This window comes from Atractosteus spatula, chromosome 20 (genome assembly GCF_055471065.1).
Source record: "Atractosteus spatula isolate fAtrSpa1 chromosome 20, fAtrSpa1.hap1, whole genome shotgun sequence".
In the NCBI taxonomy this organism is placed as follows: Eukaryota; Metazoa; Chordata; class Actinopteri; order Semionotiformes; family Lepisosteidae; genus Atractosteus; species Atractosteus spatula.
The window spans coordinates 4,896,927-4,920,883 of NC_142725.1; the positions used below are offsets into that span (position 1 = coordinate 4,896,927).

The window sequence follows — 23,957 nt, forward strand, 5'->3', positions numbered from 1 at the left end:
TGTGTGATTGTTAAGGTTTGCCAGATCACAGATAATTACAGACTGTGTGGAATATGAATGGCTGGTGGTTTGTGAAATAACTGCTTGTGTCCTTCCAGTTACCGCCAGATCCTGTGAAAAATACCATGTTATATCTCAAGCAGCTTATTCTGAAGAATAGAGCACTTTACATAAATGAAAAAATCTTTCATTTGCACTTTCAAAAGTATGTTTTGAAGACAGAGGTTTTCGTAAATGACAGCTTGTGCCAGTAAAAAAACACAGTGAGTTCACAGAAGCTGTAGTTTTTGAGGGATTATCTTAACAACACACTAGACACAATAATGTATACGAAGTGCATACGTTTACAGTCAGCTGTAGTTGCAGTTTTAGGATAGGTTGCAGGTAATACTTTTTACTGGAGAGTTCACTGTACTTTCGTTTCCTTTCATACTCATACAGTATATAAGATATCATACAACAAAAATAAAGTTTACTAGTTTTAATATATTTCATCTTGATTAATTACAACAATGTATAATGGACAAAAGCAGCAATAATGAAGGTATTTAACATAATTTTGAACAATATTACCTTTTCAGCTAACAGTATAGGAACTATACTTTTAAACTTTTAATGCAGTTTGTTTTCTTGGGTGTCAGCACAAAACAGCCACAGTGTATCACTGTATATCACACAGAGGACTCTTTATCCAATGCCATAAGAAATTTAATGAAATAATGGAACAGATATCATAAACCACTCTTCGTGTTTTCTGAAATTACACAGGAAACTTTTATCTGCCACAGGTGATCCAGAAAACACAGGCAAGAGAGAGGGTCTGTTTCTCTAGGATAATACTAGGGATAAAATATTGTGCTTCAATTAGTTTTCATGCTGTTTGATGAAATATACAGTATCTTTTTGTCTCATTTTGGACTATTCCCATCTATATTTTCTTTTTTTATAAAGGAAAAATACAATTCTGATGCTGAAATCCTTAAAATGAAAAACTGAAATTGTTATCTCAGCATCCTGTTTGATTTGTCTAACAGTTTATAAAGGATTTGTTTTTGTTCTGAGGGAAAAACAATTCCTTCTGGCAAAATGTCAGGTGCATATATGGCCCTTTATGTTATTTTTTTCTTTAGAGCTGTTGTCAGACATTTTTGTGTTTGTCTGGCTTTTTGTAACCAACTGTACCTACTATTTCCTGTGCCCAGTATATACAACTAGGTTTCATTTAATGAAAAATAGAGTGAATGCTCTGAATACAGTATGTTCAACTGTCTACCACTAACTAACCCCTAAATCTCCTCAAAGCCAGTTATACTACATTTTGTGTGTATTGTCTCCATTACAATTCTTGGTCTACTAACAAGATACCCTTCAAAACACACAATACATACAGTACCATGTTATCATATATAGGAAGAATTCTTTAAGTGGGAGGTTCATATGTTTGCAGTACATCTGTTCTGTATTTTGTGAGGATATTGTCATGATTACCGTTAAGAATTTGTGTCAGAGCAGCCCTACCAACTAACTTAGGACACATTGCTTTAGATTACAGAAATTAATACAATTTTTGCTGATGAACTTCAATGTATAATCAGCTCACTTTAAAGGTCTTATGGCTACCCTATGGAACCATATTAGTGCTTAGACAGCGTGAGGGAAATTATAGTCTGCTTTGCTTTTGGAAAATATTGTGCCTGTGCTTCTGACTTAGCCTCATCTCTAGAATGAAACTTACAGGGTACTTCATAGGCCACAGCAGAATGAACTCAGGAATTTGTACCCATTGCCTAATGATCACTGATCACTTTTAGTTTGATGGATAAATTTGCATATTTAAGAATTTATAATTAGTACTGTATGTCCCAGGGCACAGAATTTTTGTAAAAGGGCATGAAAATCTGTAGATATTATACTATGTGTAATAATGATCACTGCTGGCATTTGAGATCTATGTTTGTCTCTAGCATGTTTTTTAAGTGGAAATGTTAAAAGTAAATTTCTTCAATTGAAGCACATTTATATGCTAGTAATAACCAATTAAGCTATGTTTCTTATTCACATAAGGAAGGCAGAGCTAATTCCACTTGTTTTATAAAATATACAGTATTCTTATATTCAATAACACAGAGATTAAAATCACTAAGAGGCTGGAGGATTCATTACATTCTCATTAAAATTAACATTAGGATGCTATTCCAGTTGTGGGCAACTTCTACACAGCAATGTACCTGCTGGGTCACTGAAACAGTCCAACAGCACTGAATTTTGCTTTCGGAATGAAAAGAGGTGTATTAAAGTCAGTTTCACCACTAATTGATGTGTTTCATCAGCACAGCAGACATGTACTGTACTATGCAGGGAAGCAGCTGTGGCAGGAATAAATGTCAATATCTAGAAGTCCCGGTAACATGTATTGCTCTTCAGAATGTAGCCATAAGACTTTTAAAAGAAAACAGATGAGAGTAAGTGGCTCCTGACCTGCCACTTAACTTTGGCATACAACCACACCAGCTGGGCTATAATTTTCTATTAATTTCCATACATATATTGTTTTTAAAATGGCTGTCCGTAAGCAAGCTTCATTTCAAGAACTAGATCCATTTGGGTGTGGTTCACATCTGGAGGCACTTTTATTGTCTTTATTTTTTTATTTCTATCATTTATATAGAACATATGTGGCTTTACATTTTGCCTGAAAGGAGTGCCATGTCTTTTGCAAAATCTAAACAGCATGTGACCAACGGGGGCGTAGCTCACTGTCCCAAACTACAAGTACTGCTCCCCTTTGTCGGGTGGAGAACTTTTTACATTTGGTCTGCAATTTAAGAGAAAAGAAAAAAAAACATGTTTAAGTCAATATACAGGTGTATTTGCAAGAAAACAAAACCAATAGCAACAGAAACAATAAACAGATTCAGACTTTTAAAAATTATAGACATCATGACGTATGCATTAAAGCATAGATAATCAAAGTAGCAACATACAGTACAAACATGTTACTAGCCACATGTGCACAGGATGCAGCATCAAACCCACATTTTCATTGAGAGTGTCTTTGCCCACAAGTCCTACAAAACCAGTCCTCATTCACTGGGAGGTGAGGGCAATCACGAGCAGACAGAGGGAACCTTGGTGATAGTTTTTAATAGCAGATGCTGAAAGACACATCTATTTAGAGAGTACAATTTATACTATAGCGAGGAGATAAGGGTCCAAATTTTGAATCTAGGAAGGAACAAGGAAACGGAAAAGGTAAGTGGAACTTGGACAATCTTCGAGAAAAAAGGCAGGGGGTTGATCAGTCAGGAAAACTACTTTCGCTCAACAATTCAGCCCTGAATTAGAAAGAGAAGAGAAAGTCAAAGAACAGAATTAAAAGAGAAGGGAAGACACATTTTGATTTGTTCAATGTTTAGTAAAAGCAGATGAAGAAGACTACATATTTTGTCTGCTGTGCAGAAGCCAAAGTTGTGTTGTGTGAAAGGTTAAAAAACCAAAGACACAAATGGTTTTAATGATTCAGACTGTTTGTACTGAAAGTTGGTGAAGGGAACTCCTAAAAGCTGGTGGTTCTGAATAATTTCTGTTAATCTCTGGGGGAAGTTTAGAATGTTCTGGAAGATGGATGAGCCACAGATGAAACCAACAAACAAAGCATTCTCCTTTCATGTCTCTGCGTATGCCACGTTTTACAAAACTGAAACACTGCTGCATTGATTAAATCCTTTTAGTGAAAAAGTCAAGCGACAAAGCAATCTACTGCCGTGAATGTTCAAGCACAAGTCAAATACAGAATATTGAGGATGTGCTTCAGGTCCAGATTTCACAGTTTATTTGGGGAAAAACCTTTCTAGTCCAGAGCTAGAAGAGGAGGCCTTCTGTTTAGGCATGACAGGGCTGTATTTATTGGGTGATTTGTCTGTCCTATGGCTGAATTTTAACCACTGTTCCACTGTAACCTCCAGTTAGGCTGACTGGCACATCTCTTGTAGGTTGCATGTGTGCCAGTTAGCTAAGGCTTGAACCCTGATTCTAGTACCCTTGGGTCTTACAGTCAGTGTCCCACTGACCTCCTTGTTTGGCATTTACAACTATTTTTTCAACAAACATATGCGACAGCTCCTAGCCTTCAACCCTCAGTTTTTAAAATACCATGTCCTGTTTGACCCCAATGAATTTAACAAACAACTTTGGGTCAATCTGTCCCCCACGTCTTTCACAAACATTTCCCCTCCCGGGCTTTAATTGTCTCTAATTGTGAATAGGTGGGAAATACACTCTATCACTACTGTAATAAAGTCATATTCACTTTCACTGAAAGCATTAGACTTAAATGTGTGGGGGCCCACAACAATAAGAGCATAGGAAAGGTTACAAACGTGTTGAGGTCATTCAGTCAATCTACTGTATAACTTTATGACTTACTACCTGTGTGCTCTGAGTAGAGCTAGTGCTGTTAATTGTAAGAGCCAAAAAACGTTATGAAAGATGAATTGTGACAAATTGTTAGGTTCCAGGGCTCAAACTTCCACATTTATTAAGACCTCAATGAAAATGAAGGGTTTCAAATCCATAAGACACAAGGGTACAGACTACAAGGGCTGGAAACTCTTGTTCTGGTTGAAATTTACTGCTGTACCTACAAACCATTTGCTTGTTTTTCCCTCAGTTCAGGATAAACAATATATCCAATATCTGATTTCAACCAACATATTGTGTAATGATGGGGGTTTTTGTTTTGAAATGTGAAAAGCTGATAGACATGGGAAATTCTGTGCCTGGGAAATAACATGTGCATCTCCAGTTCTTTGAACTTTAAAATCTTAATACTGTACTGGCTGAGACAGAAGGTCTATTTTTCACTTCCTGAAAGTCATGTACAGTAGTTGCTTCTACTTATAATTACAGCCCCAGACATTCTGAGGTACAAAACGTAGACTTAACAAGTTAGTCCAAGCTATGAATTCATTCATGAGAGCAATCCATTTCAGTGAGGATTGTGACTGTCTTGCCATTTACTAATTTCATATCTGTACCTGAAGCATAAGGATAATACAGCATTTTCAATTATGATTTTCAAAAAACTATATAAAAAGGAAATGTATCACCTTTGAGGCACAGTTATATTTTTTTAAAATATATATTAACGTATTAAATAAACATCTGAGCTGCATGAGGCTTACAGCATTGTTTTCCTATAGAATGTGACAAAAATTTATAGACATTTTTAAATATAACTACATATGTATTGTTAATCATTTCATATTCATATAACAGTGCACGATGAATTTTGTTCATTCTCCCTCTTTTTTCTACTTCCTCTTAAGATTTCAGCCCAAAATTATAAAAATATAGAAAGACCTGAAAATACTTGTAAATATACTACATTGTAACTACACTGCATTTGCACTGTTTCGAGCTTCATAAAACTTGCTCCAATTACAGAAATGAGCAAGTTTTTAACAAAGCATCAAGACTTTAAATTCGATATAGGGAATTGAATTTAACAAATCTTGCAATAGATGAAAAGGCTGTAAAAGATGTCCTGCCCTGGCAGTGTACTGTAGGTGATTAATATTCAGCAAAGACGTTTGAGTAGGGATGAATATAGGTAAAAATATTCATATGTTATAGTTATCATATACTGTAATTATAGTATACAGTTTTTAATCCTTCTTAATTGGTCTTTAAGGCTGGAAAAATTATGTTATCTTGCTGTATTGCTAATATTGGGCTGTGATTGCGGTACATCTACTGTTGACAATTGTGGTGCTTGTTTACTGTTTTTTGTTTCAGTTTGCAAAGTACAATGTGCCTTTTGTTCTAAAATGAGAATAAGCTTTAGCTGTGTTAACACCATTATCTCATGTCAGAGTACAGACAGATAACATCTTGACCAAGGGAAACCCATCTTCGGGCCATTCAACTCAATTTGTGATTGCCGTACCCATTATTTGCTATACAATTGGAAAATCATATTGCAAGATTTTGACATTTTGTTTCCAAAGTAGATTCTGAAATAGCTCAGAAGTGTGAGATCTCTACAATACATGGTTTGCAGTATGGCAAGTATTCCAGAATGCTTTGTTTGTCTCTCAATGTTAAACTCCGGAGTTAACAGATCATTAAGACACAGCTTGTGATGGGTATTAAAGCAAGTTTATAGTGACTGTTTTTTAAGATATACAAACAAATGGGATCAGATTAATACTGCATTTAGGAGATTTCACTTTTCCACTGATGCAATTGATTTCTGATTAAGCACTGTACCTCTTCACAATTAAAATCAGAATTTTAGTTTTGTGCAAGACTTAATCATACCTCCATACACATGCATCTGTGCCTTCCTCTAGCTGATGTTTGGGGAGATGAGAGAAATGGAGCCTTACATTTGATTCATTGACAGCAGTATCTGTGTACGGTAGGTATTCTGACCCAAATTTTGAAAATGGTACATTATGGCAAAAAAAATAAAATGGGGACTGTGTATAGGATTATATCAGCAAAAGAAAATGTTTAAATTAATTTAAATTACTGTAGTTGTTCCTGATTCATTAAAAATGTTTCATATAAAGTTAGGAAAAAAGGTTTGAGCATGACTCAAAAAATTGATCTAGAATTGGTTCCTCTTTATCAAAAATCAAAGAATTACAAAATGTGTCAACTTTGCTGGAGCTTTTTATTCGCAAACTTTTGTTATTTTATTATCCTTTTTGTAAGTTTTCATCATACCTAATATAGATATTCCTAATTAAGGTCGGTGTACCTTAATCAACATGTGAAAAAGCCCCCATTGAGGAAGTGTGATAATTTATGTTTCCTTTTACCTTCGGAGAATGGTCCCACAGAATTCAGTTGCATCACAGAGAGCAAAAAGCTCCTAATTTCCAAGACCTTCAATGCAGAGGCAGCCTGGCTCTCCTGTTAAGTCATGTGGAACAGTCAACCAGAGTTCCAAAGCTGAATGCAAGCCAGGCAATAAAAGTAACATCTGAAAGGGATGGCTATTGCTTTTCATCCTGTTTTGTTCTTGTTTTTCAACTGCAGCTCTGACTGCTGTCGGCTTTTCTCCATGGTGATTACACCGCTGTTTACTTCCCTGTTGGGGACTTCTGCTCTTAATTTTCTTTAGTGTTTCTTTATACAGTAACCTCTGGGGTGCCCACTCAAACACCCCTTGAGTTTCTATGTAAATTGTACACATCTTTTTCCAAACCCAGCCCCATAAATCAATCACTGTAGATGGAATAAACCAATGCGATCATTTGATTTTGCTGATTTTGCTGAAAAGTGACATTAATCAACACATTAATCCATTATTAACCATATTTGTTCCTTTTTTTCCCTAGGGAAAGAAGGTTCATAGCTGTTGTGTTTTCCTCTCAGTTATTAAATAAAACTTGACTGACATTGTTTTAATTCATTGCAACGTTAGAATATTAATGATAGGCCAAATGTGATACCAGTTTCATTCCTCAATAGCCCCAGAGCAGAGTATATTTTCCCTTGTGTTAACAGCACCTGATATTCAATTCTTTAATATGATTAAGAATCTTCTATTGCCTAATTCTGCACTGAAGATAAAAAGATCTTAACATTCATGTAAATAAACAAACATTAAAAAAGTGCTGGTAATTGACTTCTTGTCTGATGCATTAATTTTTAAGATGTATTAACTTAATAAAACAAGATCTGATTTTTATAACTATAAAAGTTCTTTTAAACTGCACCAATTAAGAAATTAAATTTGCCAGGCCCTGTTGGCCATTTATATCCAGTCTAATGATGAGTGAAATTGTGAGGTCCATATCTGGACAAAGTTGGGCAAAAAACTGTTTGCAGAATTATGAATTAAACAGGGTAATATCCTCACTCAGGGCTTCAAACCTAGTTCCTGGTGAGAAGGGGGGGGGGTTACTTTCAAATTTGTCTCTTAGCTCAGATAACCTACAGTAATTATTGGCTCAACACAATATTGAAGGATGCCAAAGTGCCTTAGATATACTTTAGGAGGAAACACACCACTGAAGTACTACATCTGAAATCAAGGGTGAGAAACACGATCAAGCCTGAGTAGAAGCAGTAGGTTTTTCCAGTATTAAATAGTTCAGGCCATTAACTGAGTGCTGGGTTTGATCAAAAGCCTGAAATAATGCTGTGGTCCTCAGAGGACTGGGTATGACCCTCTTGTCCTCTAATGGGTTTCATTGTAGAGGTGGGTCTCATTCAGAAATATTGAATACTGGAGCCCAGAGATGTAGGCTTTTAATCCCAACAATGTTTCTGTGGTGAGGAACAGCATTTTAAATGAGTAAGTAGTGTAAAAATTGTTGCACTAAAATTAGTCCTTGGTTCAGTCAAAAAATGATCCATTTTAATTTAAGAAGATTCATGAATATCTTAACAGAACTCCGTCTTCCCATTTTCCTGAGGATGATTTTTACTTCATGACATGACAAGCAGCTTTTGTCACCAAAATATAAAGCTTGTTCGGTGAGCATGTGAAAATTGTTATACTTTACATCAGTTGAATTGTTTACCACTATACATTTGGTTGTAAGCTAGAAGATGTGTTTTGTTAAAGTGAAAAAGGGTACTACTTTTCATAAAGCACCTCGATGGAAATCTTTTTGGCATTTTGCTGTTTTAATGAACCTTCTAACAGATTATAAAATTATTCCCACTCTTTGGGTTCTGTTTTCTGGGAGGAGACTAGAGGGAGTCTGACTGAGGTAATTATCACTTACAGTAAAAGTGAGAGCGACGTGCAAGAAATAAAAGATTGTAATTCACCTAATGGCAGAGGAAAGTCATTTTCACACATTTTAAGTGCTCATTTTGCTTTGCATTCATATGCAAAACCCATTTTGCACTAGTAATACACAGAAAAATGAATGCATTCTTCCCACTTAATCCTCTAGATCTGAACCCAAACAATTTACCCTATGGCCTGATGGTTTTTTTTCTTCCAAATTTTTGTCCAGCATGGAAGCAGGAAACAGGGGTGTAATCATGGTGGGATTAAGGAACTCCGGCCTCAACTGTTTTACAGTCTCTATTCTCTGCAGGGTGGTGGTTTCTCTGGGGTATGTGCTAGTATTTATTTACACGTACTCCCTGGCTGTGGAAGGCTGCGATTGCCTGTAGTACTGCTGCCCTCTCCTCTCCTCGTTGGGGCAGGAGCAGCAGAGAAAGGACCCCCCCAGCATAGTCAAGCTGGCGGCAGCCCAGCCAACAAACAGAGCTGAGCCAAACTCGTACCTGGAGCAGAGAGACAGGAGGAAAAACCGCTCTTGAATTACTTTGTTCAGACTCACTTGCTTCTGGGTGTCACCCATATCACTCTCAGTTTAGGATCTGGGACCAGTTATTAGGGAACAAACTAGCTGGACAGACTAAATGACCCCTGATAGCAATCGCTTTCTCTAACAGATAGTGACAGAAATATTTGTTCTTATGTAGATGAGTTTAGTATACAAAAAAGAGAGCCTAACATTTAAATGCATGGAGTTTAGAGTTATCTGTAATCGGATTCAATGTGTAGTCATACAGCTCTTTAATGAAATACAAATCTAAAATGAATTTACAAGTCCTGGACCAAATAATAAAAATTAAAACATTTGTTAACCCTTATTTTTCCTAACAAGATTGATAAAGAGTCCACATCTGCAATCAGGCATATAGATTTTGTTAGGTACGTGCCATTCATTAGTATGTGATTTTACGCTTGCAACATTTGGTTTAGAAGGGACAGCATTGGTGGTCTTGAACTTTTCAAATAATTTTCTATTGCTGGCATGGCATTCAGATCAATTAAAATCAAAATAGGGGGAAATTAAGATTAAATCGAAACATTCTAGAATACATACAGTATAGAGAATTGTGTAGTTTGATTTTTTCTTTGGCAAATGGATTACAGAGCTGTAAAATAAACACTGGGTAGAGCAGTAGGTAACATTAACACTCAAATCATCCTGGGAACAGAATAAATTGTGATTTACCTGGCATTTACAGGTGTGTTTGGATTAAAGAACTGATGGGAGACTTGTGTGGCATACCATGACACAGACACCAGTGTGCACAGCCCTGCAGGAAAAAAAACATAAACATGTACAGGAAATACATCATAAGAGTGTGCTCATATGTTTACAAAGTATGAGAAAATGGTTATTTTTATCACCACTAGTCCAGTTCACTAATTAAAATGTAAATGTTTTCTCTCCCATTCTCAGTTTCCTGATATTTTCTGTTAAAAGATGTAGGTACAGTACATGTACTCAGTCACAATAAACCAATAAACCTATCAATTAACAGTAAATCTTTTCCATGATCTTTGTCCAGGTACATCTGGGTCAATGAAGTGTGGAACTGTGGAATTCTTCCAGTTGTGGGATAGCGTTCAATTTACTTTAGTTTTTCACCATGCATGTATCTCTCACACTGATGACCCAATTTCTTTATTTGTCTTTTTGATTGTGAAGATTACTTAAACATGTACAGTATGCTATACATGTATGTTTCTTATTTTTAATAGGTTCATGCTGTGTTAAATGTATAACCCTATTGTATTGTGTTATGTCTTTAGCAAATTTCCCATCTGGGACAATAAAGGAAGTACTGAAAGTAATTGTGGAATTGTCCCAGTTATGGAATAGCATTCTGTTGTGTAATTGTTTCAATTGAAGAACTGTATGCTTTTAAGTAAGAATGACAAGGCAATTTCATACATTCTGGAATATTTCACACAACAGTTTCTAGCCCTAAACTAAATCAAAATGTTTCATACTTTCTGGAGATGTCCAGGGCAACATTTGAAGCCCATTATGTCTCATCACAATAATAACGAGAAAAATCAGAGTGCACTATTTCACTACAGTAAGATTAACAGATGTTTTCTGGTGTAGCAAATCATAACTGTTGTGGGCTCAATGTGGAAATCCCCTCTGATCTTACCTAAATCCAAGAGGACCTTCGACCCGTTCACTCAGCTTGTCAATCAAAACTCTTGAAAAGGGAATCACTGCTTAGCTCAATGTCTTTCACATTATACAGTATGTTGTGAATTCCTCCACCTGCTCCATCCTTTACCATATTACTTTAAAACTTGAACTTGAACTTTATTGCCATATGTAACCAGTACAGGTACTGGTATAATGGAATTCTTACTTATAGAAAGTCTCTCGATTGTTAAAAAAAGTGTAAAACACAAAGTTCAGACAGTGCATCATGACAATATACAAACTGTAGACAATGTACAAGTAAACAAGTAAACAGTTTGAATGTAAAAAATGCAGACATGTAATCAATGACTGCAATAAATAAGATTACAATGAAGAAAAAATCACTTTATGCAGTTGGAGAGGATTCCTGCCTATTTAATAAACCAGGATCCACAGGTCCTCAAACTAAATGGGCTAAGACGAACATGCACTATATTGTCAAAGTGCACATGTTCGATTTTTCTTTTCCACTGTTTTTACAATTTCTAAATGTTGAGATTTGAGGCAAAAAATGTCTGAACCTCACCTGCGAGGAGGAATAGGACTCCTCCCGAGACTGCGATTCGGCCCTTTGTGATGGGATTGTTATCTCCCACTTTTGTGCATTTCATCCCCACCACACTGACAATGATCGCAATGAATCCCATCAGCACAGACACTACCATCAGAGCCCGACATGTCTGGATATGAACTGGAACACAAATGAGAAAACCATGCAAATTAGCGAATTACAGACTGAACTACACAGCACAGTAAAAAGTGCACCTTTCGTGAATATGCTCTAGGAGATAAACCAAAAAATACAGACAGCACTATTAAATTAAAGTTGTAGACAGTGAATGAGCAAGTACTGTATAATAGCTAATCTATTAGCTAGATTAAGTGGATTTAGGAATTCGTGAAGTGCCATCTTTTGCTTTTATATTGCAAGGTTTACACTCGAGGTATTCATGGAATATCACTCGTTACTTTTATTATATCCAGATATAATACACAGGTGATGAGCTTTGTTTGGTTAGTGCCAGGCGTTCAAGCCAGAGAGTTCAGTCTTTCTTTCATCAGACCAGTAGTCTCAGGGTCTGCCATGTGCCTTCTTACAAACTTCATTGTGTGGTATTACCTTCCACCCAGCCTATCCCCCATAGAGGATGCATTGATCTGTGTTGTACCGCAGAGCCTGCTGTCCTTGGATAGCTTCTACTGTATGAACTTAGCTGTGGAACCCTGTAGTTGTGTAAGGGTGGTCATTGGGTTTTTGGTCACTTCTCTGATTGACTCAGTTGCTCAGTTTGGGAGGATGGCCTGCTCTCAGAGTCTGGGTGTTTTTCTCTTTCCATTTCCTAATTCCGAACCTAATATCTGTCAACACCTTAGATATGTTTTTATACTCCCCACATACTGTGTTGTGTCCCCACAGTGATGTACACTGTGATAGCAAGCATTTTCAGCAGAGGGCCCTTAGTGTATTCTTCTGAGATCATGTCAACAAATTGAGTTAACCATTTCAGTATTCTCTTTTAAATTAAATGTAAAACCTTAACAGAACCTTTGTTCTTCCTTAACATTATAGAGTAATTTGTGTAGATCAGTAAAAGAAAAATCCCAAATGAAATTATTATATAATATAAATTATATAATATAAATATAATTATTTATTCATAATTTGTTTTTTTTGCAGCATAACAAATTATGAATAAATCCAAGGGTATTGAATACTTTCTGAAGGCACTGTCTATACTGTACATACAGTACACCAAGAGCAGTACGAGCAGTGTGAGATCTGTTTGAAGAGCAGAGAGTAGACCTACTTCTACGTTTCTTCCTGCACCAGACTCCCTTGTCATGTGAAGCCTTATTCCTTGTGATCATTGCCACTTACAGTACTTCTTATACCCCAGCATGGCTGGATGTACTTGCCATAGTTCACATGCCCCAAAGTCCTGACACCCTGGTTTCATTTCAGGATGTAGACTAGTATACAGTAACTGTTAGACAACTTTGATTCTTAAAGATATACGTACCACTCAAATAACATATACATATATCACAAGTCGTTCCCTAACTTTTGCGTATGCATCTATTGAACTTTTCCTGTTTTTTCCTGGGTCAATTTAATTTGAAAATTGGGAGCAGAAGTTTAGTTAGATTTTCTGGAAATCCCATTTTTTGGCACTGCTCTCTATGTCACTGTATAGTTATGTTGTCCCTGCTTCTTTGAATTCCATGAATAACCCACATAGAATTCAGAGGTCCACTAATTCCGTAGGAGTGATGTATTTACATGTCTCATACAGACGGGATTAGTTTTCACAAAGGGGGATTTGTTCTTGCTTGTGCCACAGCCTTTGTTTAAGGTTCATAGCTCAATATTTGAAGAAAAAAATGTTTTAAGCTTCAATTCTAGTTTATACCTCCCACATTGAAGTCTTTAAAAAGTCTCTATTTTTCATCAAGATATACAGTATGATTAGGATTTTGAAATAGGGTAGTATTCAAGGTTGTTATTTGGTTTGGAAGGATATATAAATAATTTTTGTTGTCCTGCGTGTGAGACATAATTATTTTAATATGTTTGTGCCTTCAGTCAACTGAAGGGTTTTGTGAGAGACAGTGGTGATCTAATATCAAGCAAAGCAGTTGAAGATAATAACAGCTAAAATAGGGATGAGGACAAAAACATTATTAGAAGAGCAACAGAATGACAAAATCCATTGGTTTTAAATAAATGAGAACACCAACGCTTAAAAGTGTTATGTAGTTTTTATGAACTGCTCCTGGACAAAAGATAATATTCATTCTCCTGTATGCAATCTGCTACAAAGAAGCAACAATAACACTAAAAAGCAACTATGGAACATTTCTGTTCAATACATACTGTAGCACAAGCTGAGGTTTTAAAGTGAAACCAAAATGGCTGAAATAATCCACTTAGAGAAGAAGCAAAACCACAGTGTTCTCCAAAGCACTAGGTTCTCCTGGTTTCTAGATCAGCCTTCTGCCTTCCAGAGACATGCTGGCCTGGTTAGTTAGTGTTTTTAAACTGTCCCTGTGTGCTTGTGTATTTACTGTGAGTGCTCATGGTGTGATGCCAGCCTGCACACTGTGTTTCTGGTGTGGGCTCCAGTGTGCCACAACCTTTATAAGGAATTAGAGGCCTTCTGATGCAGATGGATTTCATCCCCACCACTTTACAGTAAATCATTGTCTGTAAAATGCAAATCAATTATTAAAGTTAAACTTGTTTCATAGAATATTGTTTCTTTGGAAAAATAAGCATTTTCAGTTTTTACATTTTGCTGATCATTTAGAATGTTCAACCAGTGAATAACATATACTGGAAAATCATCATTTCTCTTTAACTCAGAATTTATGAGTCTGCTATCAACTTTATGGCTATTTCTGTGAATATGTTTGTGTCTTAGAACATGTCTTATACATCCACATAAGCACTCATCGCTAAAACTGGTGTCATATGGTTCAAAATTCAAATTGCAGTGCATTTGAAAAACACACTTTGTGCCAATTATCCCAGCTTTCTTTTTTCAAGGGGTGCAGACCACATCATTTTCAATGTGCAATATGCTTTTCTTGCCTTCTTTGTCAAAACTCCATTTACTCTGATGAGGGATTAGGCAAGCTGGAGCCTATGGCAGAGCTGAGAGGCACAAGGCAGGGCTGAAAACACAGCTGTTCTCAACTGGAACAGGATGCCAATAATTCAAGGGGTCATGAAGAATTGGACAATGTAGAATAGTTAATGAAATCTCACCAACATGTCTTTTGGAGGTTAAAGGAATCAGAGTCCACAGCAAAAACCCACACAATCATAAGGAGAGGAAAGTCCACATACCTATAGACAGACTCCAGAGGCCACAATCAGAACACAGAGTCCTGAAACTCAGAAGTGGCAACACTAAACATCACATTATCATGGGACTCTAATGGGACACTGATGCATTACCACTCAAATTCAAATGCAAAGAGTTTTATTGGTATGACTGGTGGCATATTAATAACACCATAATAAAAGATGCACAGACTACACTCCATTTATAAGTGAAATCATACAAAACATAAACTCTTCAGTCTTATGTTCAACTGACTGACAGAAGGTGCATGTTTTGTTATGAAACTGTCTATTTATGTTTCAAAAAACCACTGAGTATTTCTGAATTTTGAATTTTCTTTTTTAGCACCATCACTACCCAGGACTCCTGCATGTTAGTGGCTAGCCATTTGGCATAATGGGTTTGTTTGAGAATGCTGTCCCAGGAAAACTTTAATTGAACTAAAAGTGAATTTTACAAGTAACTTTTAGGTTTACACACTCTCTATGAATAAGTTTCACTTCCTCGATACAACAAGTACCATAAATAGAAACATAAAGTGCTGACTACAAAGCACAGACTGTTATTGTTGTTGTACAATATGTTATCTGATGCAAGTGAAACCAGTATCAAACCATTTGACATTGAGTCTCATGGGAGTCCCTGAACTAAAATATTTTAATTATATAAAACAATTAATCACATTCCTCAAAACAGGCAGCTTGAGTGCCAAGCCTCCCACCATCTTCAAACAAAATGCCAAGCCTGGCAGTGCCTGGCTCTAGTCAAGAGGAGACCCAACAGCATTTGCTAATGCAGTCAGTAACATGTTCCAATAAGGTGTTCATTGTACTTTCTTTTTTTCCAGCTGACATTGTTTATTGTGATATCATGCCACTATTGTAGCCATGTTGCAATGGCTATGATCCAGTGTCCCAGTGTCAAACAGCCAGTTCATCTTCAGCCTTAGATTTTGAGATTATGCAGCAGGATGTATACACCATACAATTATCAACTTTTTTCTGTTCAAATCATGAAGTTGATATCTGCAAAACCATTGCATTCTTTTCAAAATGGAAAAAAATATCTGTGAATTCATTAACCTCTCAAACAAAAAAAAAAGCTTTAAGAAGGCACTGTGACGTTTTCTCTGTTTTTATGTCATAGTCCCCTGCACATAGAAAATACTCACTACTGTATTTAAAAGTATAAAAGTATACAGTATATTGATTTTTTTAGAATTGATTGTGGTTAGTGCATGCTCTAAGAAATACTGAGGAAAAAAAACTACTACAGTTTCTAGAGATCAACAGTTTCTACACAAACCATTTAAGTCACTTACATTTTTTTATTGACTATTTGACTATTTCTGACAAGGTTTAAATTTTAATATTAATCAATAAAAGATGATATTAATAATAAAAGATGATAAGGAGCCAAAAGACCTTAAAAATGATTTAAGTAAATGTTCAAAATCATAAAATTACATACTGTATGTGTTTACTGTAGTTAATGGTCTGAAAAATACAGCAAATTGCTTTTATAGTTTCACAGAGCAGTGTGCATTGTAACTGTGTAGTATTGTTCAGCACTGCAAAACAGACTCTCCTTTGAGCACAGTTGGCTATGCTATGGTCTATGAAAGACCAAAGATCTTAGCTTATCACAGATATTTCAGATGATTTTAGCTGGTGATGCACATACTGTAACAATATATCACTCAAAAAAAGACATCAGAGATTTATTTGAAATGAACACACTGCAGGATTTTAGCACTTAGTATGTAACATGAAGAAGAACATGGAGGATACTGTTCTACAAACAGTCCAACAGACAACTCCTCTCTGCCTCTACCACTGTGGGATGGGAATGGGATTAGACTCCCACTTGGAATAGCACCCAGTGAATATCATTTATCTGTCAAACATGGTGCTGTGTAATTTGATAGCTTTCATTATGGGACGGTACCAAAGCTTATGTAGGAGACGTTTCATTCAGGAGTATAATGGGCATGAGTGCAATTTTAGTGTTACTGGAAAGATTTATAGCACCTCCTAATTTTTTTTTCAATTGTGTCCAGACATTGAAGTTACATTTTTATTTAAATAGCTCCCCATTCCAAAAGTGCTATTTATTTAAATAGCTCTCTTCCAGTGCAAAATAAGAATAAAATAACAACAATAAGAAGCAATACTAAAACCAATGAGATATTATTAACTTAATAAAAGAATAAAGCAAAATAAAAATATAAAAAAGTAGATTTCTTGAGCCTTTATCAAAGCACACAACATCTTTTTATGTATAGTCCTCAGTGAAACAGGCACAAACAGCTAGACAGCATAAAGATGTACAGAAGCTATTTATTTAATTCAGAAAATGTTAGAAGACTAACTTTAGTGACTTGTTTTGATCCACCTTGGCGGAACATTTTCTGTGAACATAAATATCACATGTATATATTGTATCAAATATTATACAGTATATAATGCAGTATCATACGTATACTGTATATTAATATTGTAAAAATATTGGAGTTTTTTTTTACCAAACTGTTACAGTATGACACCTTCTTTGTGTCTTTTTGAGAACTTAATACATACTTCATATAGAATAGTGTTGTGCTGCCAGCACCGTTAGCAGTCGTGTTCTTATCTTAACTAAATCCCAAAATCTTTTTTCCATTGACTTGGAAGTCAGTACAGTAAAGTCAGAGAAGCTGAATTACGCATCACTCCTATATTATTGGAATGTTGGTGTAGGAATGCCAAATTGCTGTTGTATGCATCGCATATGTAGGATGATTCCCTCAGGCAATGCAAAAAGCAACAAAAATTGCTCAAAGCAATTTTACTGTTGTCATTTCGTAGCTGTTTTAACAATCAACAAGTTTTTGACAGAGGTGTGTTCTTTGAACACTAACATGAATGTGTTCAGAAGAGCAATGGGAAGCTGTCAGACAATCAAAGGGAAACAATTGCTGTTCTAAATGAGTATTTCACTCAGGTGTTCACTAAGGAAGAAGCCCCAGGCAGCAAAAGTACAAAGATCTTTATTAAATAGTACAGTATCAACATAAAAGAGGCAGAAATGTTTTTGGTACTTGAAGCACTCAAGATTCTTATCAAGGTTTTGCATGCAGCAAACAGACCATAAATACTGAAAGGGAAACATTAACCTGGAAGAGGGTACTTATAACACACTGCTTCTAAAACACTTTCTGTAGGTGTTTATGTTGACATTTACATCTTCTAGACAATGAAGCCAAGTAATGGATAGGAAAATACAAATATTAGATAATGTACAGTCAATAGTTTGTATATTGTGTACTATTTTACCACATTATAGAAAATATATTACCAATATATATAATATATATCTGAAATCAGTTCATCGACGAATATCCAGGGGCATTATTGGGTACTATATCCAATGGACGTCTTTGAAATAAACAGTGAAAAGTGAACCAGAGGACAAAAGTGGACACTGCTTGGAACTGGAGTTAAAATTGATAACAGGAGACAATTCTCTATGCAAAGTGTTACAGAAATCTGGATCAAGCTACCCAGCTATGTTGTTAAAGCTGATATGCTGGCATCATTACAAGAAATGGATGGATGACATTCTTGGTTCCACAAACTACTAATGACCAAACGAGCAAGACTCCTCTCATTTGTAACTGCTTTTATGTACTTATATTCTTAGAAATAATTTATTGCATACCAAAACACACATATGGACTGAAAGTTTTCCAAAAGGTCCTCTTTCCCTTATATAAGCCTTATTCAGCAATAACTGCATTAGATGTGCTTCAGAGGCAGCACAACTGAGCCATAAGCAGATCAAGCAGGAGAACCTGGAACTATCAGAGCAGAAGAAACATTTCCTATCCTCATAGTTTTTATAGCGCTTAGAAGGGTCGATTGCAAAAACATCCGTTGCAATCATCAATGAAGGACAGTTCGGTTCTACAAAGAGAACTGTTCTTTCAGCACCACAGAATCGATAATTCTGCAGGTGCAACATCTTTTCTTCCTTCCATTATCAGTAAGCCGCTTATCCTGGGGAGAGCCAAAAGCAACCAGAGTTTACAGTAGGAGCACACGCACAGGGGAGCTGTGAGCACACAGCTTCTCTACCCCTGGACAGGATTCGACAGTTTACAAACCTAACCAGCAAGAGCCACAGAGCCACACACCCAACAGGAGGAAATCAGTGCACCAAGAACTTCATTCTAGCTCCTCAGAAAATATCCAAGGCTGGATTCAAGCCCAGAACCTTTGGAGCACTACGGTGGCAGCAGTAACCATCACTGTCCTCCCCACATCGTTACAACAACAGTATGAGAACGATTACACAGTTGCTCAGAAAGTTCCAATGAAAAAGGTCACAATACACATGGTGTGGCTACTGCATTGCAGGTTGGAGAAAAACTGAAGGAAGCCATCAATAATGAGGTTATACAGGCACCTATTCCATTAACAGGACCTCAAGCATAAATACAATCCCAATGACCTCATATAGTGTTACAATCATCAACCTTGTATGGATTTTTCAAAGAATGCATTTAAAGTCATATTAGAAAAGCACATTGTGTTGCCAATTAGAACATTAACACAAGCTATCATTACATTTTAAATATATTAGTCCAATGTGGTATCTGTATATGGCGTTGCCTTGTTCAGGGTTTGTCAAATTTGCTTTTGGCTCCTTGTGTTATTTTACAGCTTTGAGATTTGACTATGAAGTCACTATTTTCACTACCAGAGTATTTTTATTCTTTCTGTTTCATTTTGACTAAGGAATACTCTACCATTTTTAGAGAAAAAAAGAAATTAAGCTAAAATTGAATTGAACCTACAGTATGTTTTGATTTAAATAAAACCAGTATACAGTATGCTGTCAAACACTTTAACAGAGATCATGCTGATTTAAATTGATACCTAACTGATTGATCCAGTTTCAAAGGCATACTTAGTTCCAATTTTGTGTATGAAAAAAAAATATTTTAGTTGATTACAAGCAAAACATCAACATAACAATTGTGTAATTAAACTTCACTAACGTGACAGAAATTCTGATCCTATAACCTAGAAAGAGATAGCATTGACTTACCTTAAATCCTTACCTTAAATTATCTGAATTGAGAAAGCAATTAACAAAACAAATTAACAAAAGTAAATCAGTGTTTTGTTAATTGTATACCTCTTCTGTCTTTAGTTTCACTGTTATCATTGTGAATTAATGCAGTAACTTGAAGATGCAAACCACAATCTTTGACTTGTACAGAATTACTCTGTGCTGTTATTACATAAATACCTTTCCTTTTGATTCCTGAATATTTAATGTATTGTGAATAAACCATACTATACAATGAATGGAAAAGAGTGTCATTAACACACATATTAACTGATATACGTAATTATTTATACGTAAATCTTCCTGTTCTATTCTTACAGGAATTATGTTCAATTTCATTTTACTTCTATTTTCATCATATCGTTTAATTATTCTTTCTACTAATCACAACATTTTACACCAAAAGTCTGGCAGCTTTTCCAAAGTTACAAAATGTTGCCCCCAAACTTTATTTCAGTAGGTCTAGGTTTCTGTTGACTTTTATTTCATGTCTTCATTGATAATTTCTGTGAATGGAAACAGTGTTTGTCATGAGTGTGAGCTCTGCAAAGGTTGTAAACTTTTTTCACTGATCACGTTGTCATGATGTGTGACTATAATCAACAGTGTGCATATCTGGAGCACTTATTCATGATCTTTTGATCACTGAGGTTGAGTTTTAACGTATTAATTTTGACTATTGACTTGCCTTATTTGTTTCTGTAGCAGATATTAAAGGGAATAGTTAAGCAGGTGTCTTTATACTGAAACATAGTTATATTTTTCATACTGTATGCAAAGGTGATTAATTGACGCAATTCGGAACAGTGTATTGTTGGAAGGAAGCTAGTCTGGAAGTTATCAAACAGAGAAGTCTTTTAAAGATTTAAAGTTAGAGATTTAGCAATTAATTCAACATTTAACTGAAACCTATCACAGTATTGCCTGGTGTATTTGAAATACCATGGAACAATACTCCAAATAATGCAAGCTAAAGGTTTAGTGGCTTGATTTAGGCTGGAATGCTTACCTACAGTTAATTACTGTTTGGTGTTTGCTTCCCAGTAGTTACAGTAGACTGAAGAGTGTAGTCACAGAAATAGCAAACAATGTTTGGACAGAGAAAATAGGATTTACATTCTGAAAATAGCTGTGGCAGTTCTTCACCTAACAGTGAGCTTTTCTTCTCAAAACAACTGTTTTAACCACCAGAAACAAAGAACTGTGTTTATGAAAGTGACAGGCAAAGGCAGAGTGGAAGCCTTTGGCTCCTTGGAAAGAGAACAGTCAAACAAGGTTTTTCAAGTCATCAAATCATGGCGTTGTTTCATTTTTAGAAACTATAATATTCTTGGGGGAAAATTATGAAGTTTCAGCCTTGTAATAAAGAATTTAGCAAGAAAAGTGTTTCTGACAGCTGCAACTCCAACAAAATAAGTCAGATGCTATTTTCCTTTAATTAAGGACAATTTATACAATATACACAGGAAATTCTAACCATTGCAAATTCATCCGCTATCACACTGATTCTAATTATTGGCCACACATTCAATGGGTAATTTTACAAGAATATTTTTGCCAAACTCCTCAACAACAGACAAATAACAAAAGATGTGCAACCTTTTACAGAAAGCACTCATAAAGTGCAGATTCAGAAAGAACAAGTAAAAACTGTTTTCTGAAAAATAATTTTAAAAAAGTACCATAATTTCCTTGATGTATAATACAGGTGCCTCGCTGATGTAAACAGTTAAACTACAGTATTTTGCTAACATAAGAATTTTGTGTTTCATTTATTTGCCACCCTTTATGTTGTGTGTATATGTTAAGTCGTACAGTACATAATATACCTTGCTGCTGTTTTATGACTGTAGTTTGCATTATTTATTATGTATTTAATGATGAAATCACCAGCTTCACCAGCCATACTTAAGAAGTATTTAATACATTGATAACTGAAAAAAGACTGATTTCTAAAAAAGACTGATTACAAATTGCTTGTATAAAATCACACATTTAGCAAGAGGGCCAAGTGTTAATCATAAAATATGCACGAATCCATTGTCAAACCTCATATTCCAGCAAACCCAGCTGTATACATTGGTTCCCAAAATTGCTATGTGAACAACAGGTGGTAGAAATCTCTGTAAGCTGCTTTGAATAAAAATGATCAGCTAATAATAATATTTTCATTTATTGAATGTTAGCTAATGTAGATGGTGAGCATGTTTCCTTTTACAACTTTAATATCCAGAAATGACGCTGAACGTTTAGAATTTTTAAATGTATTTTATTTTAATTCTCAATAGTTTAGTTAAATGGGAATGTCATCCAACAACATTTTTTTTCTTAGCAGCCAAAAACACTTACCCCGAAAATGGGTTAAAATAAGCATTTCTGGGGTTTTTTGGCCTCATTTAATTCAACTAATTTGCAAAAACAAACTTTAGCTCTCTCCTCGCCACAATTATTCCAAGGATCTGGTAAATTCTCCTGCAAATGTATGAGAGCAGAGTACTCTTCCAAAACAAGAAACCAGGATGTCCATCCAAATCTGCCACATTTTCTACCTTAGATTAAATTTCTACATATTTTCTACAAGATACAGTAAGTAAGATCTGAAGTCACCATCAAGGTTATAGATCATTATTGTTTTTAATAACTATTAATATTATATATTGATATCACTTGTAATTCCATCATGGTACTTGAGCTGGCCTTCAGAACTGTCATATACAACTGTGCATTAGTGTGCAAACTATTAGCAGTTTAATAGTGAAACTCCTTTAAAAAGATATGTTGTTACTTCCACCAATATGGTACAGTGACTCAAAGAACAGAGATAAGGGTTTTAAGAATGTGTCTGATCACAGGTTCCCATATATTTACTAATGTGATTGTGTGTGTGCTGCTTAAACAAGATTAATGAACAACCCAGTGCAATACAGTTCTCACCAATACTTACCATCCAAAGACAGCAGAGAATCGAAGACCTTGCACTGCACCTGCCCAGTGCTTTGTGAGGCACAGGACATCCAGAGCCCCTCATAAAGCCCCACCGCAGTGATGATGGCATCACCAGCATAGGAAGACTGTTTCCACTGGGGCAGCGCTGTGGTCGAGATGATGCCAATCCACCCACCCAGTGCCAAGAAGTACCCAAGAAGCTGGAAACCTGAATTAGCCATTTTGCTCTTGAGTTAAGCAACCTTTCTTTTTCTTCTGGTTCTGTTGCTTCTTCTGTGACGTTTTAATCTTGAAAGTCCTCAAGATAGCTCAGCACTGTTCCCCAGAGCCAGCCCTTCATAAAGAAAAGATTTGAACAGATGTCCCCCCTCTCTGTGAAGACTGAGCTAGTGTGGCACCAGGCACAGTTTGTGCTCTTCTCCCACTAATCCAAACTACAGTCACTTTTGGATTTGAAACCACACAGCCAACAAAACAGATCTGAATCAATCTGCAGTATCTTTTTTTGTTGCCTCTCTAGTCAATTGCCAGTCCCTCTTTGTGCCACTCGTGGCCACAGCACACTCTGTCATTTGGAGGTTCCTCTTCTTCCCCTGCGGTCGAAAAGCCTGCGAACGGGAGGGCTGCCCTGCATTCAGACCGGAGCCAGCTTCGAGGTGATGGTGACAGTGTCCCTTTAAGAAGCCCCCTGCTTGCCGGCTGGTGGACTAGTCTGTAGGTTTTCTCAGTGTGTGCAGCAGCCCAAAGGATCAGGAAAGAAGGCTGTTTAGAGCCTGCATAGTTTTCCTGTCACACTCCAGTGGGTCTGGAAAGCGCTGGAGGGACTGAACAGTAATAAAAACTTAACTGGGAGCAAGAAAGATCTTGATGGGCTGCACAGCTTTAGAATGCAAAAGGATAGGGGGGTGACAGAGAGGCTGGTGATTGGCCTGCAGAGCTGCTAAGTGACGCCCACTGGAAGAATAAGAAATTCCCGGCAATGCAATTACTAAACATACCATGCTAGCCATCTGCATGAAGTCCACAAGCAGACTGCAACCAAAGAAAA

At 36.1% G+C, this 23,957-nt stretch overlaps 1 protein-coding gene across 1 annotated transcript; it reads right to left on the reverse strand.

Annotated features, from left to right (window-relative positions):
• Positions 1 to 466: 466 nt before the first annotated feature.
• cldn19 (claudin 19) lies at positions 467 to 23,745 on the reverse strand. The gene is made up of 5 exons (XM_088938396.1): positions 22,908 to 23,745; positions 11,527 to 11,691; positions 10,002 to 10,086; positions 9,115 to 9,261; positions 467 to 2,815 (listed from the first exon to the last, which is right to left on the reverse strand). The coding sequence occupies exons 1-5, from the start codon at positions 23,128 to 23,130 to the stop codon at positions 2,767 to 2,769; spliced, it is 669 nt and encodes a 222-aa protein (XP_088794522.1). The 5' UTR covers positions 23,131 to 23,745; the 3' UTR covers positions 467 to 2,766.
• Positions 23,746 to 23,957: the final 212 nt, after the last annotated feature.